This window comes from Pseudophryne corroboree, chromosome 2 (genome assembly GCF_028390025.1).
Source record: "Pseudophryne corroboree isolate aPseCor3 chromosome 2, aPseCor3.hap2, whole genome shotgun sequence".
Lineage (NCBI taxonomy): Eukaryota > Metazoa > Chordata > Amphibia > Anura > Myobatrachidae > Pseudophryne > Pseudophryne corroboree.
In genome coordinates this window covers 31553266-31575312 of record NC_086445.1, presented here as the reverse complement: position 1 = coordinate 31575312, position 22047 = coordinate 31553266, and the positions used below count along the sequence as shown (strand labels likewise).

General features: G+C 46.7%; 1 protein-coding gene across 1 annotated transcript; it reads right to left on the bottom strand.

The window, feature by feature from the left end:
- Positions 1-12704: 12704 nt before the first annotated feature.
- On the bottom strand, positions 12705-13643 carry LOC134989721 (odorant receptor 131-2-like). Its single transcript, XM_063950625.1, has one exon. It carries the CDS (start codon positions 13641-13643, stop codon positions 12705-12707), a length of 939 nt encoding a protein of 312 aa, XP_063806695.1.
- Positions 13644-22047: the final 8404 nt, after the last annotated feature.

Sequence of the window (22047 nt, the reverse complement as noted above, 5' to 3'; positions counted from 1 at the left end):
AATTTGGAAGTGACATGGAACAACCAAACCATGACATTCTCACACAGAGCCGATAGAATGCCCATAGACTCAGAGCTTATACGCCAAATAGCCAACGGTGGAAGATATTTTCAGTATAGGTACACTCTAGGAAGTAGGACCATGCGAGTTGGAGAAGTATCACCAGGACACTGTGCGCATATCATACAGCCTGATACGTGTACTAGACAAATGAGAGAGTTAGGGATAGGATTTTTCACCTGGAAGGTTTGTAATATGGTGATGTCATATTCTGTCCCATATGTCCTCCCCAATGATGCATATTTCATATGTGGGAGGAAGGCGTATAAGTGGCTTGCCCCAAACTCAGAGGGATTGTGTTTCATTGGAAGAGTGTTGCCAGAAGTAATGACCGTTACCCATGAAAAGATGAAAGACGTTCACCGCAATGCTCAAGCTCCTTACACTCACACTCATTACGAACACATTGTTAAGAGACACCTTATAGATAGGACAGAGCACGCAGCCTCTGATTTGATCCACGAATCCACCGGGATTCAACTCCTACTCGCGCTAGATATCACCCGTACCGCCAGAGGAGTTATAAATTTTAGGTATATAACTGCGCTAGCGAACCTGATAGACATTATCACTGAGATGTATGATGACACCTTCAGGTATACTGGGAGAGAATTGCAAGCTTACAAAACGGAACTGATCCAGCACAGGATGGTTCTAAATTACATCACAGTGGTGACAGGCGGGTATTGTGTCACCCTAGCAACTCAGTATGGTGTGAAGTGCTGTACATATATCACAAACAGCACGGATGACCCAACCGAGGTCATAGATCAAAAGATGGACGATATCTTGCAATTGAAGTGGGAGTTCCGAAAGAGGCACAACCTTAACCTTACTTCTGTGAGTTATGAACTGACCGGCTGGGTATCATGGTTGAACCCACGCAACTGGTTCTCAGGTTTAGGAGAATGGGCCTAAAATGTTATCGTTAATGTAGGGAAATTCCTCTTGTGTATCCTAGGAGTTGTCATAATGAATGGTTTGATATTCAGATGTGTTCGGATTTTAATGAATTGCAAGCGCAGTACCAAATTGATGAGTTTAAGGAGCGAGGGCATTGTTACAACAACTGGTTTAATTTATGACCCATCAATCGAGACAATGTTGTGATTTGATGTGATTCCACGGTGCGTTTCTTTCACCCGTTTCTCCTTTGTTTTCCTCCAAGGTAAAAAGACATCCACCCGGAAGAAGATTTTGATGCACATTCCTACAAGACCATTGATTAACTTTTTCACAGACATTTGATGAACTTTTAGAGACTTTAACTTTCTATGGACACTTGAAAAACTTTGCTTACCACTTACAGCAAAGATACAGCAATCCGGACAAGACATCAACAAGACTTCAACAGACATCCAAGTATACAATCACATACGTTATCATAAGAATGCATTTATAACGCATGTTTCTTATCTTCATCTCTACGATCTCCAGGTAGTGACACACATAGTCGACAGGTAATATAAGTACATATATTAGCACTCACATATAGTTCCTCCCAGGCATGTGCCCCTTTCTCCTGGTACTATATGTTTGTATAAACTCTCACAATACGGTCATGTCTATAATAATGAGTTCATGCTTGAGGGCAGATGTCTTAATCACCAGAATTCCTTTTCTCCCCATTGACCACCCCCATAGCTCAACATCTACGCAGATGACTCTGGTCACTGCTATAGTGAGGTTGGTGGCTTTGGTCAATGTGATCCAATTCTTCACATGTAAGATCCTGAAGGTGAGATTAACCTTGATGAAAGCATTATTCAGCCATAGTGGTAACCTGCGAACCATTGTCCAGTAGACACAGCGGGAAGCGATCACAATACCGCTGGACGGGAGCCGGGCGGTCAAAATACAGACGCCGTAATCCTGTTTTGTGGGCACAATCCCAACGTCAGATTACAGACGAAGGGGAATCCCTGCGTCACAATACAGACACCGGGAATCCAGATCGTCCTCTCAGCGGGAAGCGCTCGCCTCCTGCCACGGAGGGGGGGGGGGGGTGTTGGGTTTAGCATTAGAAGGGGGGTCACGGTCAGGATGTAGGGATGGAAAGGTTAGGGTTAGGTACCAGGGAGGGGGGTTAGGGTAAGGCACCAAGCGGGGAGGGTTAGGTTTAGGCAGCGGGGAAGGGAGGGTTAGGGTTAGGCACCCACAAGGAAGGGTTAGGGGCAGGGGAGGGTTAGTATCTTAACTAAGGGGCTGTCGGGATTTTGATGGCTTGGATGCCGTTATTCTGACCGTCGGCATCCCATCCATCTGTATTACATACTGAACCCTGGTTTTTGCCCACTGAGTATTCTACAATATTGAAACAGTCCCCAACTAAGGGGGTCATTCCGAGTTGATTGCACGCTGCAACATTTTGCAGCCCGTGCGATCAGATAGTTGCTGCCTATGGGGGAGTGTATTTCAGTGACGTGCGGTGGGGTGAGGCAGGTGAGGCAGTGCCTCACCTGTTTATCCTTTCCACACATCTCTAATAAACCTCACCAGATTTCCAGGAGTTTATAATGCTGCACCTGTGTATAATGCCCAGATGTACCCTTTGGCTCATATATTGCATGTAAATCTGGCTCTGGGGTTAGCCAGTGCCTCCTGAGCCATTTAGCTCACCGCACATCCCTGGTGTATTTTAGATTAGCAAGTGTGCGATCGCATGTGCAGGGGAGATGGGCAAAAAGTTTTGTGCAGTTTCTGAGTAGCTCTTAACTTACTCAGCCGTTGCCATCACTTCAGCCTGTCCGGTCCCGGAATTAACATCAGACACCCGCCCTGCAAACGCTTGGACACGCCTGTGTTTTCCTCACCACTCCCAGAAAATGGTCAGTTGACACCCAGGTACGCCTTCCTGATGTCTATCTTCTTGCGTTCGCTGCTGCGAAGGCTTTTTTTATGTTGAACTCATCACTGCCTGACGATGGCCGTCACCGGGCATTGATACCCCTGCGCATTACCGCCCGCGTGCATGCGCAGTTCGGATCCGTTCATACAGCTGCTAAAAAAAGCAGCGTGCGAACGGGTTGGAATGACCCCCTAAGTCAGCAGATTTGACTGGGAGGAACTTGCCCTAGGTAGAACGGATGGTTGAAATGCTGTAAAAAATGACAACTTTGATGATGACAAGGAGTCGCCGTCAACAGACACTTTCTGGAGGACATCATCAAGTCAGCAGATTTGAACCACCCTTCCTCTTCCATCCCTGTGGTTTGTCTCTCAACTGCAAAGGATCCTGACAGCTCCTGTGACAACGGGGTTGGACACTTGTACGGGCCATGCAATTACACTTAACTCTCTCAGGCTCTGGGCAAGTCCGTTAGACGCCTCATCTCTTCCTTGACAGCTGCCAAGGACCTCGCTAACCCATGAAACACAGTTTTCCAAGTGTTGTGGATTGAAGTCTAAGGGCCTTATTCAGACCTGGGGGTTTATTTACTAATATTCGTGTTTGAGTCGGTTTGTGGAGTGTTTAAACTCCTTTGTTATCGGGTGCATTTTCATGCATCTTTTTGAAATGAGATACGCTAATTTACGAAGCTGTCGTCTTATTTGTTTTCGTGTTTTCCGATGTCGTTGGCATTCGTATTTTTTTGGGTCATTTACGGCCGACATTCACGTTTGCGTTCATGTTTTTGTTGTTTGTACTGTTTTTTTTTTCTATGTTAAACACGGCAGGGTTTTTTTCCCAACCACGGCTGCATTTTCACTTTTAGTTTCGGTTGTCATCCCCGTTCGTGATTGGTTGTGTTTCAGATGTAGGAGTGTCTGTGCGCAACCATATAAATACGCGCCAAACCGTCCGAACCTCGTGGGTTTAGTTAGTGGTGAGGAGAGAGGTTGTGCTGTGGAGGTTGGTGAGTAGTGTTTGTTTGGAGGAGTATTTTTTGCGAGTTCTGAGTGTTGTATTGTGTTTGAAAGTAGTCTTGTCATTTTTGTAGTCTTGTTTTTTTTGGTTTTGTCTCAATTTTTGTCCAAGTTTTTTTTCTTTATAGTCCCTTGTCAGTGTTTGTGTGTGTGTGTGTGTGTGTGTGTGTGTGTGTGTGTGTGTATGTGTGTGTGAGTGAGATGTGTAGTGGTAGTGGAGTAGTGTGTTGTTGTTTTTTTTCTGTGTTAATTGTTTAGACACAATTATGTGTGACTCAGAGGTGGCTGAGGTGAGTGAGGTGGAGGGTGTGAGTGAGGGGGAGGAGGTTGGTCAGGTGGAGGAGGTGAGTGAAAGTAAGGTAAGTGAGGTGGAGGAGGTGGGTGAGGTTGCTGCAGCAGCCTCAAGTGACAGTGATAGTGACAGTCAGACAGCTCCGCAGCCACTCACCACTACTAAGACTGGGCGGAATGTCAAGTTTAGTTATGCAGAAAATGTGGCATTGGTGCGGGAGCTGATGAAGTATCAGCGGCAGTTATTTGGTCCTGAGTCCGCCAAGGTGCCAACACGGAAGAAGACGGTGTTGTGGGCGAAAGTAGTTGCTGCTGTCAATAGTGAGGGGGTGGTCAAACGGACGGAGGACACGTGCCGCAAACGGTACTATGACATAAAGCGACGTGTCAAGTCCAAAATGGCCAAGGAGGTGAAGTCAGCTCGCAAAACCGGTGGTGGGCCGCCCTTTATTGACAGATATCTGGACTATGAGGAGCCCATGCGGACTTTAATCCCTCCATAAGTAGTGTCTGCAACCCATGTCCGGGATTCCGATCGGCCCAGGAAGGATGGTGAGCATGTGTATTTGCCTTAACATTCTATGACATTACTTCTGGCTTACTGTATGTTTTTAATGTGTGTCATGTGACGTTGCATATTACTCCCATCTTCAAGTGTGCATCAGCAAATACATTGTTTTTGGTAATGTTTCATACAAAAGCCAATGTAACATATTACTTGCTTGTATGTCATGTGGTTTTTGGACAGTACCTTTTCCATGTATAGTTTGGACTTGGTGTGTCATTGAATTGTCCAGCAATAATGTTTTCCTTTTGCACATTGTACAGTTTGAAAGTTGGACTATGTTTTTTATTTCAGTTATCCATGTGCAATGTTTCCAAAACAGTGGTTGACATGTTAGAGGCTGGATTAGTGCAAAGTGACTTTGAAGCCAGTTACATGTGTAATTTCATTAGTACTCAATGTAATATTGTTTAAGACAAACCCATTATTTGTTGGTTCAGTTTGAGTCTGTATTTGTACCCTGACACAACACTGCAGACTTAGTTACCTTACTTTTTTTTTTTTTTTTTTTGGGGGGGGGGGGGGGGTTGTTTTTGGTGGGCTCATATTGTGCTAATGTGTGTTTGGAGTGCCACATCACAGAGCAATTTCTATATTGCATCTGTAATTTTTTTCCTTTTATTAAAAAATGAAGATGTGTGTGTTTTGGCTTAATAGTGTATGTATTTGTAATTGTGTCCTATGTCTGTGTCCTGTACATGATTCCCTGTTTTGCACTTTCCATAGTGCATATGGCTATTGGACAATGTTTTTTATTTGGTGTTGTGGTTTTTTGTTTAAGGTCCTTATTTTTAGAGTAATAAAAAAAACAACCATTTTTTAAAGATGTAATGTTTATAAGCATAATGGGTGGATGTATCAACAACAGCATGAATACATGAGTTATGTTATCTGTTTCATGATTTACAGTGTTGAAAAAAAGCAGTACTGGTTGTCCTACAGTCACTTCCATCACATCTGATGATGATGACGCTGCGGAAGCAGGTAAAGTGTCCATTGTAGTATAGGTTATGTTTGTAAAGGAATGGCCATAACAAAATGTCACTTTCAATACTAGGTCCATCAAAAGAAGTCTTGAGCAGCAGAAGGCGGACTTCTGTAACACACCACAAAATAAGACATGTGGCAGCAAAGAAAGCAAGGTCTGATGTCCAGTCCCAACCACAGCAGGCTACCCCGCCACGAAGATTATCGCCAGTTTCTACGGGCCCACCACTCCAAATTTTGGACACACCTCCAAGATGCCAACCACACTCCCCTCATCTTTATTGTGAGTAACAAACTGTTAAAAAATAAATAAATGTCAGATCGTAATAATCCATTTACTTAAACTCCTTAAGTTAAAAACCATCAAAATCTGCTATACTTACCAAAGTCAGTAAAACATGAAATGGAAACCTAGCAAAATGGCCTTGTCCACATCCAGTAAAGATATGTATGTCCACTTCAGCCATACAGTAGCACATTGTGTGGAAGATGCTGCAACAGAAACTCATGTGTAAGCTTGGCAAATAGTAAGGTTGTTTTAATAATTTTCACATGTGTGTTTGTCCTAACATTGCCAACTGCATACAAAAACATTACTATGTTTTGGTTGGAGACACTATAAGGCAACACATTATGGATTTTACAATGTGTTTTTATGGTGGAGTATGTCTGATCTACCATACAACTCATGTGTTTGCTTTCAGAATGAAGTAACCAGACACATTTGCCACAAACAGGCATACATTATGTATGTATTTAACTTATGAGTGATGATGTTGCTAGGCAGGATATCTGAAAGCACCAGTCAATTACATGTGTTCCATGTTTAGTGCTTTGTACTAATTTATCAAACATATGGATAACTAACGGATAAATGTTTTTAATTTCAGCTTCTAGTCCTGGTACCAGCATCCCTCCGCAACAACAGCAACACAGTGACATGGATGAGACAATCATGTTAGAAATGCAGCCAGTAATCAAAGGAATCAGCCCCCCAGCACCAGTGAGTACTCCACCACAGCAAAGCACACCACTACCACAACACAGCCCAACAACACCAGTAACACAAGGCCCTGATCAAGTGTTCTGGAACATTTGGGCTAGACAGCAGGCCACTAATGAAGATTGCCTGCGTAGGCAGACCCAAATTATTTCAAGCATACCATCTCACCTCAGAAGAATCAGCAGAAATATCAGTAGACAAAATGAAACAAACACGAGAATTGCCAATACCATGGAAATCATGCGTGCAGACATTACACATGTCATGGGCTACTTACAGCGCATAATGGAAGAACAGCACAGACAACAGCAAAGCTATATCAACATTTTAGAAAGCAATCAAATGATCAATGAATCTATGTCCAGAATTGTAGACAAAATGCTGCAACACGTGAACTCAATGCCACCCTCACTCACTTCAATGAAACACTCAGATCCCAGCACCAACAGCAACCAAGCAGCAGTTCTGGTACGACTACTCCAAATATAATGCCAGTGTCATCACCACCAAGGCGCTCCACCAGAGCATGCCAACACGACAGTGGTAAAGGCAAAGGCCAGGACAGGCAGCCACCCAAAAAAAACATAAAATAAAAACTACACTGATTTCTTTAAAGAGAAGAAAAAAAAAACACTTAGTGTGTGATTAACAGAATCGATATAACACTTAGCTCCTTGACAATTTGTACAACATCATTAATTATAAGTGGTACAAACAACAACAGGAATTTTGTACGCACATTTATTTTTTAACATCTTTGTATTTTTTGGGAGGAGGAAAATGTTGTTTGAGCTGCACATAGATGTTAGCATGCATTAACAAGACCACTTGATTTTTTTCTAATCATTACTCTTTCTAGATTCCAATCATTCTCAAATCCTGCAGACAGACTAATTGGTAGCCAGGCAGAATGAGTTAAGCATGCAGAAAGCAGACCACTTGATTTTTTTTCTAATCATTACTCTTTCTATATTCCGATCGTTCTCATATCCTGCAGACAGACTAATTGGCAGCCAGGAAGAATGTGTTAAGCATGCAGAAAGCAGACCACTTGATTTTTTTCTAATCATTACTCTTTCTAGATTCCAATCATTGTCATATCCTGCAGACAGACTGATTGGCAGCCAGGCAGAATGTGTTAAGCATGCAGAAAGCAGACCACTTGATTTTTTTCTAATCATTACTCTTTCTAGATTCCAATCATTCTCATATCCTGCAGGCAGACTAATTGGCAGCCAGGCAGATTCATCCATGACCAATACAACTTACAATGTGAATTGTAACTGTTTTACATTTCTTCTCTAGACGACTTTACAAGAAAAACACAATTGAGTTGGCTAAAAGTGTCCTAATATGTTGGGGTAATATTTTGATAATTCAGTACCAAAATGACTGACATTGGTGGTCATTCCGAGTTGTTCGCTCTGTAAATTTCTTCGCATCGCAGCGATTTTCCGCTTAGTGCGCATGCGCAATGTCCGCACTGCGACTGCGCCAAGTAAATTTGCTATGCAGTTAGGAATTTTACTCACGGTTTTTTCTTCGTTCTGGTGATCGTAATGTGATTGACAGGAAGTGGGTGTTTCTGGGCGGAAACTGGTCGTTTTATGGGCGTGTGGGAAAAAACGCTACAGTTTCTGGGAAAAACGCAGGAGTGGCTGAAGAAACGGAGGAGTGTCTGGGCGAACGCTGGGTGTGTTTGTGATGTCAAACCAGGAACGACAAGCACTGAACTGATCGCAGATGCCGAGTAAGTCTGGAGCTACTCAGAAACTGCACAGAGATGTCTTTTCGCAATATTGCGAATCTTTCGTTCGCAATTTTAAGAAGCTAAGATTCACTCCCAGTAGGCGGCGGTTTAGCGTGTGTAAAGCTGCTAAAAGCAGCTTGCGAGCGAACAACTTGGAATGAGGGCCATTATTGTTGTGCCATGTTTGTGTGTGTTAAAAATGAGTAATCAGATTAAAAAACATGGGCCCTCATTCCGAGTCGTTCGCTCGGTAATTTTCATCGCATCGCAGTGAAATTCCGCTTAGTACGCATGCGCAATAATCGCACTGCGACTGCGCCAAGTAATTTTACAATGAAGATAGTATTTTTACTCACGGCTTTTTCCTCGCTCCGGCGATCGTAGTGTGATTGACAGGAAATGGGTGTTACTGGGCGGAAACACGGCGTTTTCGGGGCGTGTGGATAAAAACGCTACCGTTTCCGGAAAAAACGCAGGAGTGGCCGGAGAAACGGGGGAGTGTCTGGGCGAACGCAGGGTGTGTTTATGACGTCAAACCAGGAACGACAAGCACTGAACTGATCGCAGATGCCGAGTAAGTCTGAAGCTACTCTGAAACTGCTAAGTAGTTTGTAATCGCAATATTGCGAATACATCGGTCGCAATTTTAAGAAGCTAAGATACACTCCCAGTAGGCGTAGGCTTAGCCTGAGCAACTCTGCTAAATTCGCCTTGCGAGCGATCAACTCGGAATGAGGGCCATGATGCAGAACCAACAACATTTGAAATATTTGAAAGTTTAACACAAATGTGTGTAATAATGGATATATGTTGAAAAATGTGTATTGACTTACAAATCTCCAAGTTTTGTCCAGCAAACATAAGGCAATAAATTATTTTGGATGAGAGAAGTTTGTGTCCCTTTTATAGGCATGCTAATTCAGGTGTGAATGATTTGTAAGTGCCAACACATGTAAACACGCCTGAAAAAAGTAGGTCTATTTTTTTTCTGTGTTTTTTTACGATTCGCAAAAAAAATAGGACCGCAATTGAGCACTCAGACACTAACACCCAAATGCGAATGAATAGTAAGTTCCTGTATTGTATGAAATAACAGCCGCGTTTGACCGATGGTCTATTCATTCGTATTTCTGGACTTTGCCGTTCAAACCATTTACGAATAGTCCAAACACTGCCGAGATTTGTGCTTAGTGAATTCCCGTGTTGGGACTTAGAAAAAAACCCACAAATCGGGCAAACTCGGATTATTAGTAAATACTGGCCCTGGTCGTAGATCAAAATCTCTGACATGCGGGGGAAACGCCCAGCACAGGGCTAGTCTGCCCTGCACAGGGGCTGGCTGGCAACTTTCAGCCTGGGGGGCAGACTCAAGCATGTGGCCAAGCTTTTCACAGGGAATGCAATGCAACAGTGGCGCTGGAACCCTTAAATTGCACTGGCCCAGGGTGCAGATGGCACCCTGCCCCCCTGGCCCTGCATGCCAGGCATAAATGTAGGGGGGTTCCAGTTGCCCAGAAACCCCCTCCTCTTGGCAAGTGGCAAATTATGACAATGGCAATGATATCATGCAGAGCTGCTGCACATGCCCAGTGGTAGCAACTTTTCCCTGTGTGTGTGTGTGGTTCTCAGCCCTCATTCAGTGCACTGGACCAAAGAGTAGCTACCAGAAAGAAGAGACAGGAACCTTACCATGAGGTGGGAGAATGTGTGCTTAGAAAGTGCAGTACTGGTTCTATAACGTTTGTGCATTTATTTATTATAGTTTGTTTAACCTTTTCCTGACCACTTACAGATGAAGCCGCACTCATTGGGCGTGGGTACATCGCAGGCGGGGGCAAGCGGCACGCCTAGTTGTGCCTGCGACTCGGCCCGCCGCCGAGCATACATAGACGCTACGACACACGCGCTCCCCATTCGCTCCCGACGGTTCGACTCACCGGGCGCGACTAGACAAGATGGAGCCACGAATAGCGTGGCTCCATCTGTATCTTATTTATATTATTTAAATATGTTTGATACAGTCTGTACTATAGATCACCTATACTGTATTCCATGTTCCGCAGAGTGGGACATTTGCAGATTGCATTTGGAATCCCCCTCTAGAAATCCTGCCTTTGCCACTGCCAGGCCACTGCCAGGTCTTCGCATCTCACTGTGTGCGCACGTGCAGTGCCGCTGATGCGTGTGCATGCACAGAACAGGGCTTCAGTCTGCATTCGCTGCCGCTGCAGCAACCAGGTCTGAATTAGGCCCTTAGCCCTCTGCTTTGACACTACGTAGGGGTCAAAGTTTTCCCAGGCGATAGCATCCTCCTGTGCATGGTAAAATGTCAGAGCCTTGTTGGTAGAAACCTTGGGGGTAATTCAGACTGGATGACTGCAGTGGCAGCGATCGCAGTCTGAATTTCTTTGTCGAGTGTGCTCACGCAGCGGGCACACTGTACGTGCGCACCCCGGAAGCCCAGTGAGATGCTAAAAGCATCTCAGGGCTGCGATCATGATTGACAGGCAGAGGCAGTCGCAGGACGGGAGGGGGCGTGCCAACAGCATTAAGATGCCGTTGGCGTGGCACAGTCCGGACAATGCAGGCGTGTTCGGACCGTTGTGGGGTGGTCCGCGGTGGCTGTGTGACATCACCCTGGATGCGGAGGGTAGCTCCCGGCCAGCGCGCAGGAGCTGCGCAGGCAGGGAGCTACTCACCGGGTCCAAAAGCATTGCCGCCGTGCAATGCTTTTGCACCCGTGCGGGGTCAGAGCCAGACATGCTGGGTGGACTAGCCCTGTGCTGAGCGTCCCCCGCAGGTCTGTGAAACTGATCATAGATGTGCTAAATTTAGCACATCTACGATCAGATCTGGAGTTGTTCGCTCGCTAGCTGCTTTTAGCAGCATTGCACACGCTAGGCCGCCGCCCTCTGGGAGTGTATCTTAGCTTAGCAGAACAGCGAACGAAAGATTAGCAGAACTGCTACAAAATCATTCTTAGCAGTTTCTGAGTAGCTCCAGACCTACTCCTAGATTGCGATCACCTTGGTCCATTTAGTTCCTGTTTTGACGTCACAAACAGGCCCTGCGTTCGGCCAGACACTCCCCCGTTTCTCCAGCCACTCCTGCGTTTTTACCTGGAACGCCTGCATTTTTTAGCACACTCCCAGAAAACAGCCACTTTCCGCCCAGAAACACCCACTTCCTGTCAATCACATTACCATCACTCGAGCGAGGAAAAAACGTAGTTCGAGCTTGAGTTAAATTACTAAGCGCATGCGCGCTGCGTACCATGCGCATGCACATTTTCTACCTAACCGCTGCGTTGCGAAAATCGTCAACGAGCGATCAACTCGAAATGACCACCCTTGTCCGGTAAGTTCTGGCATGGAGGAATTGTAGTACATTCCTTTCTCTCCTGATGGCCGCACCTGATTACACCCTGGTAGCAGCTTCCTCACAGAGCTGACATTGGGCTTTCTTATGTTTCATTAGTTTGACATTTTCAGCATTATGGAATGAATGACCTTCTGTTATGATATTAGCTGGAACTGACCATGAAAACAAATCAGCTTATTTTAACTCCTTAGTGTACAGAGGTGATTAACCTTTTCATGACCAGAATATTTTCCATCAGTGTCCCATGTATGAATTACACAGGGATGACTTATTTCATTATATAGGGCCTTATTCAGAGTTGGACGCAGCAGCTGCATTCGCATGCAGCGGCCGCGTCCATCGCTTCTGCACACGCACACTGGCCATAGTGCGTGTGCGTGACCAGTCACCATGCAATCGAATACCAGAAGGTTGCGATCACATAGTGATTGACAGCTGCAGACGTTGGGTGGGCGGGGGGGGGGGGGGGTGACGCCGTGGCATTTAGTGGGCGTGGTCCAGACAATGCAGGTGTGTCCGGACAGGTTTTCGGGGCAGCTGCATGACATTATGCGCAGCCACTCCGAGACACAAGATAGCAAGCGAAAACATGTAAGATGGAGAGTGTTACATCTATAGCTAACAGAATTAAATATTTAACAACAAAAAAAAGGTGACAATACTGCGTACGGTACACCTGAATACTCCCCCCCAAAAAATAAATAAATAAATATATAAACACACCCAATGAATACAGGATAATACATAATTATGCAGTTTTTATATACAATCTACAAGTCATTATTGGACGTCCAGTAGCCTTATGCTGCCGCTACATTTGGGATTGTCCTAAGGCGCTCACAAAGCACCAATCTCTTTATGCATCTTCCGAACACTTCATCTCTTACCCCATATATTAAGGGACTAATGCACCGTGGGAGACAAATGAAAAAGAAAAAGTTGATGAAAGGTAACATGTAAAGATATTTGCGGAGATATGCTTCTGTCAGGGGGTAAGAGAAAGCGGTCAGGCACAGGAGGAGCTGAAGAACATGGAGTATGACAGTTCTCCCAGCCTTGGAAGCAGAAGCCTTCCCTGAGTCTAGCTTCACAGCCACCAGCATGATCTTGATGTAGGTGAAGACGATGATCAGCCCCACCAGGGAAAACGTTAAGGCATAAGTCAGGGACCACAAGGTGCTTTGGGCTTGGCTTCTTATAAATACGGATTTTGCGCACAGACAATAAACAGAAAAAAAGTCTTGTTCCACTGAAAAGCACAAAATAATGAAATCGGTGAAATTAGGTGTCAGTCCAATCATCCAAATCACCGCAATGGCCCAAAACGACTTCTGTCTGGTGCAAATCAATGCGTGCCGTAGCGGGAAACAGATGGCAATGTACCGCTCCAGGCACATGACCGCGAGGTTGACCGGAGTCACCGCTAAACCCAAGGAGGACATTATGACCAGTATGTAGCAAACCGGAACAGGGGAATAAATTAAATACGCTGACACGAAGAAGACTGAGATGACTACAATAAGATACACTGCGTCATTAATGAGCATGTGGATGAAGAGGATGTAGCGAGGTTCATCCTGCATGTGAGAAGACGTGAAGTAGACACTTAGGATTATCACCATGAAGACGATGAAGATGCAGAAACAGATGAGCAGGAGAGATAAGAGGACCAAGTAGAGTGGGTCTGAGTGCAGGAAGGCAGCCTTGGTCGCCGTGGTGATCACCGTAGAATTCACCATAACGGAACGCGCTGCAGCTGCAGTTTAGTACTTGAGACTAAAATAAAGAAACAATTTTTAATAGACACAAAATGATTAGGGTTACATCTAACTGTCAAATCTAACTCTTTCTGCACATGTTACATCTGCCCCACCTGCACTGCACATTGTTTTGCCCATTAGAGAACAATTTTGCTGCTGCGATCAGGTCCGAATTAGTCCACACTGCATAGTTGCCTACCCGCCCTCATTCTGCAGGAGACTCCCTGAAATAGCAGCGATCTCCCTGACTCCCTGAATAGCCCATCAATCTCCCTGATTTCACCTTACCCCTATTAAATAGCTGTTCCATTCTTGGGGGGGGGGGGGGGAAAGAAATCAGAGATACATACATTCAAATGAGCTCATCATCAGCGCCATTTCCCTGCATTGGGTATAAAGCACAATGGTCTCTATGGCTACTAGAGAACTTCACCTATTTTACACGGGTCCGAGGCAGCCTCGGATCTTCCCGCCTTGCTCGATTAACCTGAACGCGGCTGAACGTCATCATCCCGCTGTCGGATTCTCGCGAGATTCGTATTCCATATAAAGAGCCACGCCGCCATTTTCACTCGTGCATTGGAGATTGAACGGAGAGGATGTGGCTGCTTTCTCTCCCTGAAAAGCTCCGTATCTGTGCTCAGTGTGCTGAAAATATCTGTGCTCAGTGTGCTGCAAATATCTGTGCTCAGTGTGCTGAAAATACCTGTGCTCAGTGTGCTGCAAATATCTGTACTCAGTGTGCTGCAAATATCTACGTTCTCTGCCTGAAAAGCTCCATATCTGTGCTCAGTGTCAGGGCCGGCTCCAGGCATGTTCCAATAGAGCAGCCGCGCAGGGCGCCACTCTTAATGGGCGCCGCATGCTTGCGCCGCCATATTGGAACCTGGCTGGAGCAAGGACCTACAGCAACACATAAGCGCGATCAGCGTCCATCCCGGCCCGCCTCCTAGCAGCAGTGGGCGGCTGTAGTGTGCCTGTGCCGACGAGGGAGGGGGAGTGCTGTGGGCGGGCCCCGGACTAAAGCTAAACTACTTTGTGCGCGCAATGCGGCGCCTGCATCTGACGTCAGACGCCGGCCCCGCACAGCGCGCATATCGCGCACTGCATAGATTAAAAAGAGTCCGCCCGCGGCCCGGCCTCAGCACTCTCCCTCTTCACAGCAGGTACTATGGGGGCATAGCACTCCCCACTCCCTCCTCACAGCAGGTACTGTGGGGGCATTAATGTAGCTGGCACTGTGAGGGCATTAATGTAGCTGGCACTGTGTGGGCATTAATGTAGCTGGCACTGTGTGGGCATTAATGTAGCTGGCACTGTGTGGGCATATCTGGCACTGTGGGGCATTTATGCATCTGGAACTGTGGGGGGCATTAATGTATCTGGCACTGTGGGGCATTAATGTATCTGGCACTGTGGGGGAATATCTGGCACTGCGGGGGACATTAATGTATCTGGCACTGTGGGGGACATTAATGTATCTGGCACTGTTGGGGCATATCTGGCACTGTGGGGCATTCATGCATCTGGAACTGTGGGGGGCATTAATGTATCTGGCACTGTGGGGGCATATCTGGAACTGTGGGGGGCATTTATGCATCTGGAACTGTGGGGGGCATTAATGTATCTGGCACTGTGGGGGCCATTAATGTATCTGGCACTGTGGGGGCAAATCTGGCACTGTGGGGGCATTTATGTATCTGGCACTGTGGGGGCATTAATGTATCTGGCACTGTGAGGGGCATATCTGGCACTGTGAGGGGCATTTATGTATCTGGCACTGTGAGGGGCATTTATGTATCTGGCACTGTGATGGGCATTTATGTATCTGGCACTGTGAGGGGCATTAATGTATCTGGCACTGTGAGGGGCATTTATGTATCTGGCACTTTGAGGGGCATTAATGAATCTGGCACTGTGAGGGGCATTAATGTATCTGGCACTGTGAGGGTCATTTATGTATCTGGCACTGTGAGGGGCATTTATGTATCTGCACTGTGTGGGCATTAATGTATCTGGCACTGTGAGGGGCATTAATGTATCTGGAACTGTGGGGGGCATTAATGTAGCTGGCACTGTGGGGGCATTAATGTAGCTGGCACTGTGTGGGCATATCTGGCACTGTGGGGCATTTATGCATCTGGAACTGTGGGGGGCATTAATGTATCTGGCACTGTGGGGCATTAATGTATCTGGCACTGTGGGGGAATATCTGGCACTGTGGGGGACATTAATGTATCTGGCACTGTGGGGGGCATTAATGTATCTGGCACTGTGGGGGCATATCTGGCACTGTGGGGCATTTATGCATCTGGAACTGTGGGGGGCATTAATGTATCTGGCACTGTGGGGGCATATCTGGAACTGTGGGGGGCATTTATGCATCTGGAACTGTGGGGGGCATTAATGTATCTGGCACTGTGGGGGGCATTAATGTATCTGGCACTGTGGGGGCAAATCTGGCACTGTGGGGGCATTTATGTATCTGGCACTGTGGGGGCATTAATGTATCTGGCACTGTGAGGGGCATATCTGGCACTGTGAGGAGCATTTATGTATCTGGCACTGTGAGGGGCATTTATGTATCTGGCACTGTGGGGGCATTAATGTATCTGACACTGTGAGGGGCATTTATGTATCTGGCACTGTGAGGGGCATTTATGTATCTAGCACTTTGAGGGGCATTAATGAATCTGGCACTGTGAGGGGCATTAATGTATCTGGCACTGTGAGGGTCATTTATGTATCTGGCACTGTGAGGGGCATTTATGTATCTGCACTGTGTGGGCATTAATGTATCTGGCACTGTGAGGGGCATTAATGTATCTGGAACTGTGGGGGGCATTAATGTAGCTGGCACTGTGGGGGCATTAATGTAGCTGGCACTGTGTGGGCATATCTGGCACTGTGGGGCATTTATGCATCTGGAACTGTGGGGGGCATTAATGTATCTGGCACTGTGGGGCATTAATGTATCTGGCACTGTGGGGGAATATCTGGCACTGTGGGGGACATTAATGTATCTGGCACTGTGGGGGGCATTAATGTATCTGGCACTGTGGGGGCATATCTGGCACTGTGGGGCATTTATGCATCTGGAACTGTGGGGGGCATTAATGTATCTGGCACTGTGGGGGCATATCTGGAACTGTGGGGGGCATTTATGCATCTGGAACTGTGGGGGGCATTAATGTATCTGGCACTGTGGGGGGCATTAATGTATCTGGCACTGTGGGGGCAAATCTGGCACTGTGGGGGCATTTATGTATCTGGCACTGTGGGGGCATTAATGTATCTGGCACTGTGAGGGGCATATCTGGCACTGTGAGGAGCATTTATGTATCTGGCACTGTGAGGGGCATTTATGTATCTGGCACTGTGGGGGCATTAATGTATCTGACACTGTGAGGGGCATTTATGTATCTGGCACTGTGAGGGGCATTTATGTATCTAGCACTTTGAGGGGCATTAATGTATCTGGCACTGTGAGGGGCATTAATGTATCTGGCACTGTGGGGGGCATTTATGTATCTGGCACTGTGAGGGGCATTTATGTAGCTGGCACTGCTGTGGGGCATGTCATGTGTAGCTGGCACTGCTGTGGGGCATGTCATGTGTAGCTGGCACTGCTGTGGGGCATGTCACGTGTACCTCGCACTGCTGCGGGGCATGTCATGTGTAGCTGGCACTGCTGTGGGGCATGTCATGTGTAGCTGGCATGCTGGGGGGCATGTCATGTGTAGCTGTCACTGCTGGGGGGCATGTCATGTGTAGCTGGCACTGCTGCGGGGCATGTCATGTGTAGCTGGCACTGCTGTGGGGAATGTCATGTGTAGCTGGCACTGCTGTGGGGCATGTCATGTGTAGCTGGCATGCTGGGGGGCATGTCATGTGTAGCTGGCACTGCTGTGGGGCATGTCATGTGTAGCTGGCACTGCTGTGGGGCATGTCATGTGTAGCTGGCATGCTGGGCGGCATGTCATGTGTAGCTGGCACTGCTGTGGGGCATGTCATGTGTAGCTGGCTTGCTGGGGGGCATGTCATGTGTAGCTGGCACTGCTGGGGGACATGTCATGTGTAGCTGGCACTGCTGTTGGGCATGTCATGTGTAGCTGGCATGCTGGAGGGCATGTCATGTGTAGCTGGCACTGCTGGGGGACATGTCATGTGTAGCTGGCACTGCTGGTGGGCATGTTATGTGTAGCTGGCACTGCTGGGGAGCATGTCATGTGTAGCTGGCACTGCACTACTGTAGACATTGTGTGTAAGGAACACTACTGTGGCTGTTATGTGTAAGGCTGCTAATTGTGTGCGTAGAGGGGATGTGAAAATATATTTTTTTATAGTTTGAGAATATGAAGTTGCGAGGCCATGCCCACTTTTCCAGGAGGCCAAGCTCACTTTTCTGGGAGGGGGCACTTTGAAATTTTCTCGCTCAGGGTGCTAGTAGGCCTGCAGCCGGCCCTGCTCAGTGTGCTGCAAATATCTACGTTCTCTGCCTAAAAAGCTCCATATCTGTGCTCAGTGTGCTGCAAATATCTGTGCTCAGTGTGCTGCATTGTGGGGACCACCAGTATATATATAATTATAGTAGTACAGTACAGTAGGCCATTGCTGTATCTTGCAGCTCCATGTCACTTCAAGTATCCTGATCAGTGCTGCATTGTTGTGAGCAGTATATAGTAGTACAGTGCAGCATTTTGGTAGAGTAGTACAGTACAGTAGTCCATTGCTGTATCTTGCAGCTCCGTGTCACTTCAAGTATCCATATCTGTGCTGCATTGTTGTGAGCAGTATATATAGTAGTACAGTGCAGCATTTTGGTGACCAACAGTATATAGTTGTACAGTACAGTAGTCCATTGCTGTATCTTGCAGCTCCGTGTCACTTCAAGTATCCATATCTGTGCTGCATTGTTGTGAGCAGTATATATAGTAGTACAGTGCAGCATTTTGGTGACCAACAGTATATAGTTGTGCAGTACAGTAGTACAGTGCTCAGTGTCAGTGCTGCATTGTGGTGACCAGTATACTACAGTAGAATAGTCCAGTGCTGTTCTCCCTGCTCAGTGTCAGTTCTAGTATCCTCATCAGTGCTCAGTATCACTACTCATTGTCTTGTGCTGCATTGTGGTGACCAGTATACTACAGTACAATAGTCCAGTGCTGTTCTCACTGCCCAGTGTCAGTTCTAGTATCCTCATCAGTGCTCAGTATCACTGCTCATTGTCTTGTGCTGCATTGTGGTGACCAGTATACTGCAGTACAATAGTCCAGTGCTGCATCTCGCTGCCCAGTGTCAGTTCTAGTATCCTCATCAGTGCTCAGTATCACTGCTCATTGTCTTGTGCTGCATTGTGGTGACCAGTATACTACAGTACAATAGTCCAGTGCTGTTCTCCCTGCTCAGTGTCAGTTCTAGTATCCTCATCAGTGCTCAGTATCACTACTCATTGTCTTGTGCTGCATTGTGGTGACCAGTATACTACAGTACAATAGTCCAGTGCTGTTCTCACTGCCCAGTGTCAGTTCTAGTATCCTCATCAGTGCTCAGTATCACTGCTCATTGTCTTGTGCTGCATTGTGGTGACCAGTATACTACAGTACAATAGTCCAATGCTGTTCTCCCTGCTCAGTGTCAGTTCTCCATAGTGTCATCAGTGCTCAGTAAAATCAGTGCTCAGTAAAATCAGTGCTCAGTATAATCAGTGCTCAGTATAATCAGTGATTGATCAGTATAATCAGTGCTCAGTATAATCAGTGATTGATCAGTATAATCAGTGCTCAGTATAATCAGTGATTGATCAGTATAATCAGTGCTCAGTATAATCAGTGCGCTGTTAGACGTGTGCCCGTTTTCTAGTGGCCACTTACAGTATAAGGAAGGTCTTGCAAATCATAATAGACAAACAATTCCTGAAAAATATCAGTGTCTTTCCTTAAACAAGTAGATCTTACTAACTTTGGGCCTCATTTACATTTCATGACACGCCTCTCACATGTAGCCGTGCTCATCTGCGCTTATAGGTGTTACTTTTACAATCTCCTTGAAATGCTTTTTCAAAAGTAGGCAAGTATGCCACACAGTAATGGGCCCTACACACCTGCCGATTACCGGGCGAGATACCCGATGGGCGATACGGCCAACGGACGCCCTGGCGGCAGGGGGGGTGATGGGGGAGTGAAGTTTCTTCACTCCCCCCGTCACCTGGTCCCAAAGCCCTGCATGCTAATTTGTACGAGATTGTCCGTATTGGCATGCATGTATAAACAAGCCGGTACCAACGATGAACGAGCGCGTGGCTGTGCATCGTTCATCGTTGGTGCATACACACTGAAAGACATGAACGATATATCGTTCATTAATGAACGAGATTGTTTATATCTTTCAGTGTAATCGCTAAGTGTGTAGGGCCCATAAGTTGTTATTCAGGCCTGGCGGCCACACAGAGGAGTTCTACACCTCTGGACTTTGCATTAGTCAGTGATAGAGTGCTGGGGAAGTCACTATGGGGGTCATTCCGAGTTGATCGCTCGCTAGCTACTTTTTGCAGCCGTGCAAACGCATAGTCGCCGCCCACAGGGGAGTGTATTTTCACTTTGCAAGTGTGCGAACGCCTTTACAGCGGATCTCTGCAAAAACATTTTGTGCAGTTTCTGAGTAACCCAGAACTTACTCAGCCCTTGCGATCACTTCAGTCTTTTTGGTGCCGGAATTGATATCAGACACCCGCCCTGCAAACGCTTGGACACACCTGCGTTTTTTCCAACCACTCCCAGAAAACGGTCAGTTGCCACCCACAAACGCCTTGCGATCAGCTGTGCGAATGGATTCTTCGTTAAATCCATCGCCCAGCAACGATCCGCTTTGTATCCGTACGACGTGCCTGCGCATTTCGGTGCATACACATGCGCAGTAGTGACCTGATCGCTGCGCTGCGGAAAACGTCAGCTACCGATCAACTCGGAATGACTGCTGATGTTGCCATTATACAAATTAACGAGCATTTTACATTCCTCTGGTATCTATTGCAACTATCAAGGTTCTACCCCAATAGGACATAGCAGCAGGGCCGGAGCTTCCATTAGGCAGCTTTAGGCAGCCGCCTAGGGGCGCCGGATCCTGAGGGGGGCGGCTGGCTACAGCTGCCTGAAAAAGGTAGCATGGTCCTACCTCACAGTAGTCGCAATATCCCCCCCCCGGCACTCATATCTTACAGTAGTCGCGACTGGCAAGCTCCCATATTGCAGCCTCCAGCTCCGCCTCCACCTGGCACAGGCAGTAACTTGGACAGCTCCTGGAGTCCTGGCTGGGGGTGACATGCGGCGCTGCTCTTCATTCCAGACTCTTTCGCAGATTACTCAGACCCAACTCTGCATCGCAGCCTGCAGGTAAGGTGGCTGCACAGTGCACTCTCTGCATTTGATAAGGAAAGAGGGGGAGACAGTGGCGTAACTAGAAATTTTTCTCCCCCAAGCCAAAAAATTCTTCGGCGCCCCCTCCTTCATGCTACATAATTGGGAGCAAGAAAGGGATAAATATGCGCGCGCCTTCGTCGCGCGCGGCAAAATAAGGGGTGTGGTTTCGTTGGAATGGGCGTGGTTTTGCATAAAGGGGCGTGGTATTGCAGGAAAAGACCACCTTATACCCCAGTTCTGCAACCTGCACGCCCATACGTTGGCCACCACAGGAAAGAAAAATAATCCTGATTCATGCCCCTTACATTATTTGTCATTTTTCCTCATTATAGTAATGCCCAGTATACATTATGCCACATACTGCAATGCCCTTAGACATTATTCCACACACAATAATGCACGACACAATATGCACACACTGTAATGCCCCCGACACATTATGCCACACACCGTAATGCCGTGACACATTATGCCACACACCGTAATGCCTGTGACACATTATGACAGGAATCGCAATGCCCGTTATACATTATGCTACACACTGCAATGCCCCTGATACATTATAGCACATACAATGTCTGTGACACATTATGACACACACCGCAATGTCCGTGATACATTATACCACAATGCCCGTGATATAGTATACCATACACCGTAATGCCTGTGACACATACCACAATGCCCTGCCCGTTACACCCTATGCCACACACCGCAATGCCCGTTATGTATTATGCCACACTGCAATGACCCTGAGACATTATACCACATACCACAATGCCCGTGATATAGTATACCACACACCGTAATGCCTGACACATTATGACACACACTGCAATGTCCGTGATACATTATGCCACACACTGCAATGACCCTGAGACATTATACCACATATCACAATGCCCGCGATATAGTATACCATACACCGTAATGCCTGTGACACATTATGACACACACCGCAATGT

What these genes read in the sequence shown, in the direction of transcription:
- LOC134989721 (XM_063950625.1), bottom strand. Translation starts at nt 13,643, where the DNA reads ATGGTGAATTCTACGGTGATCACCACGGCGACCAAGGCTGCCTTCCTG.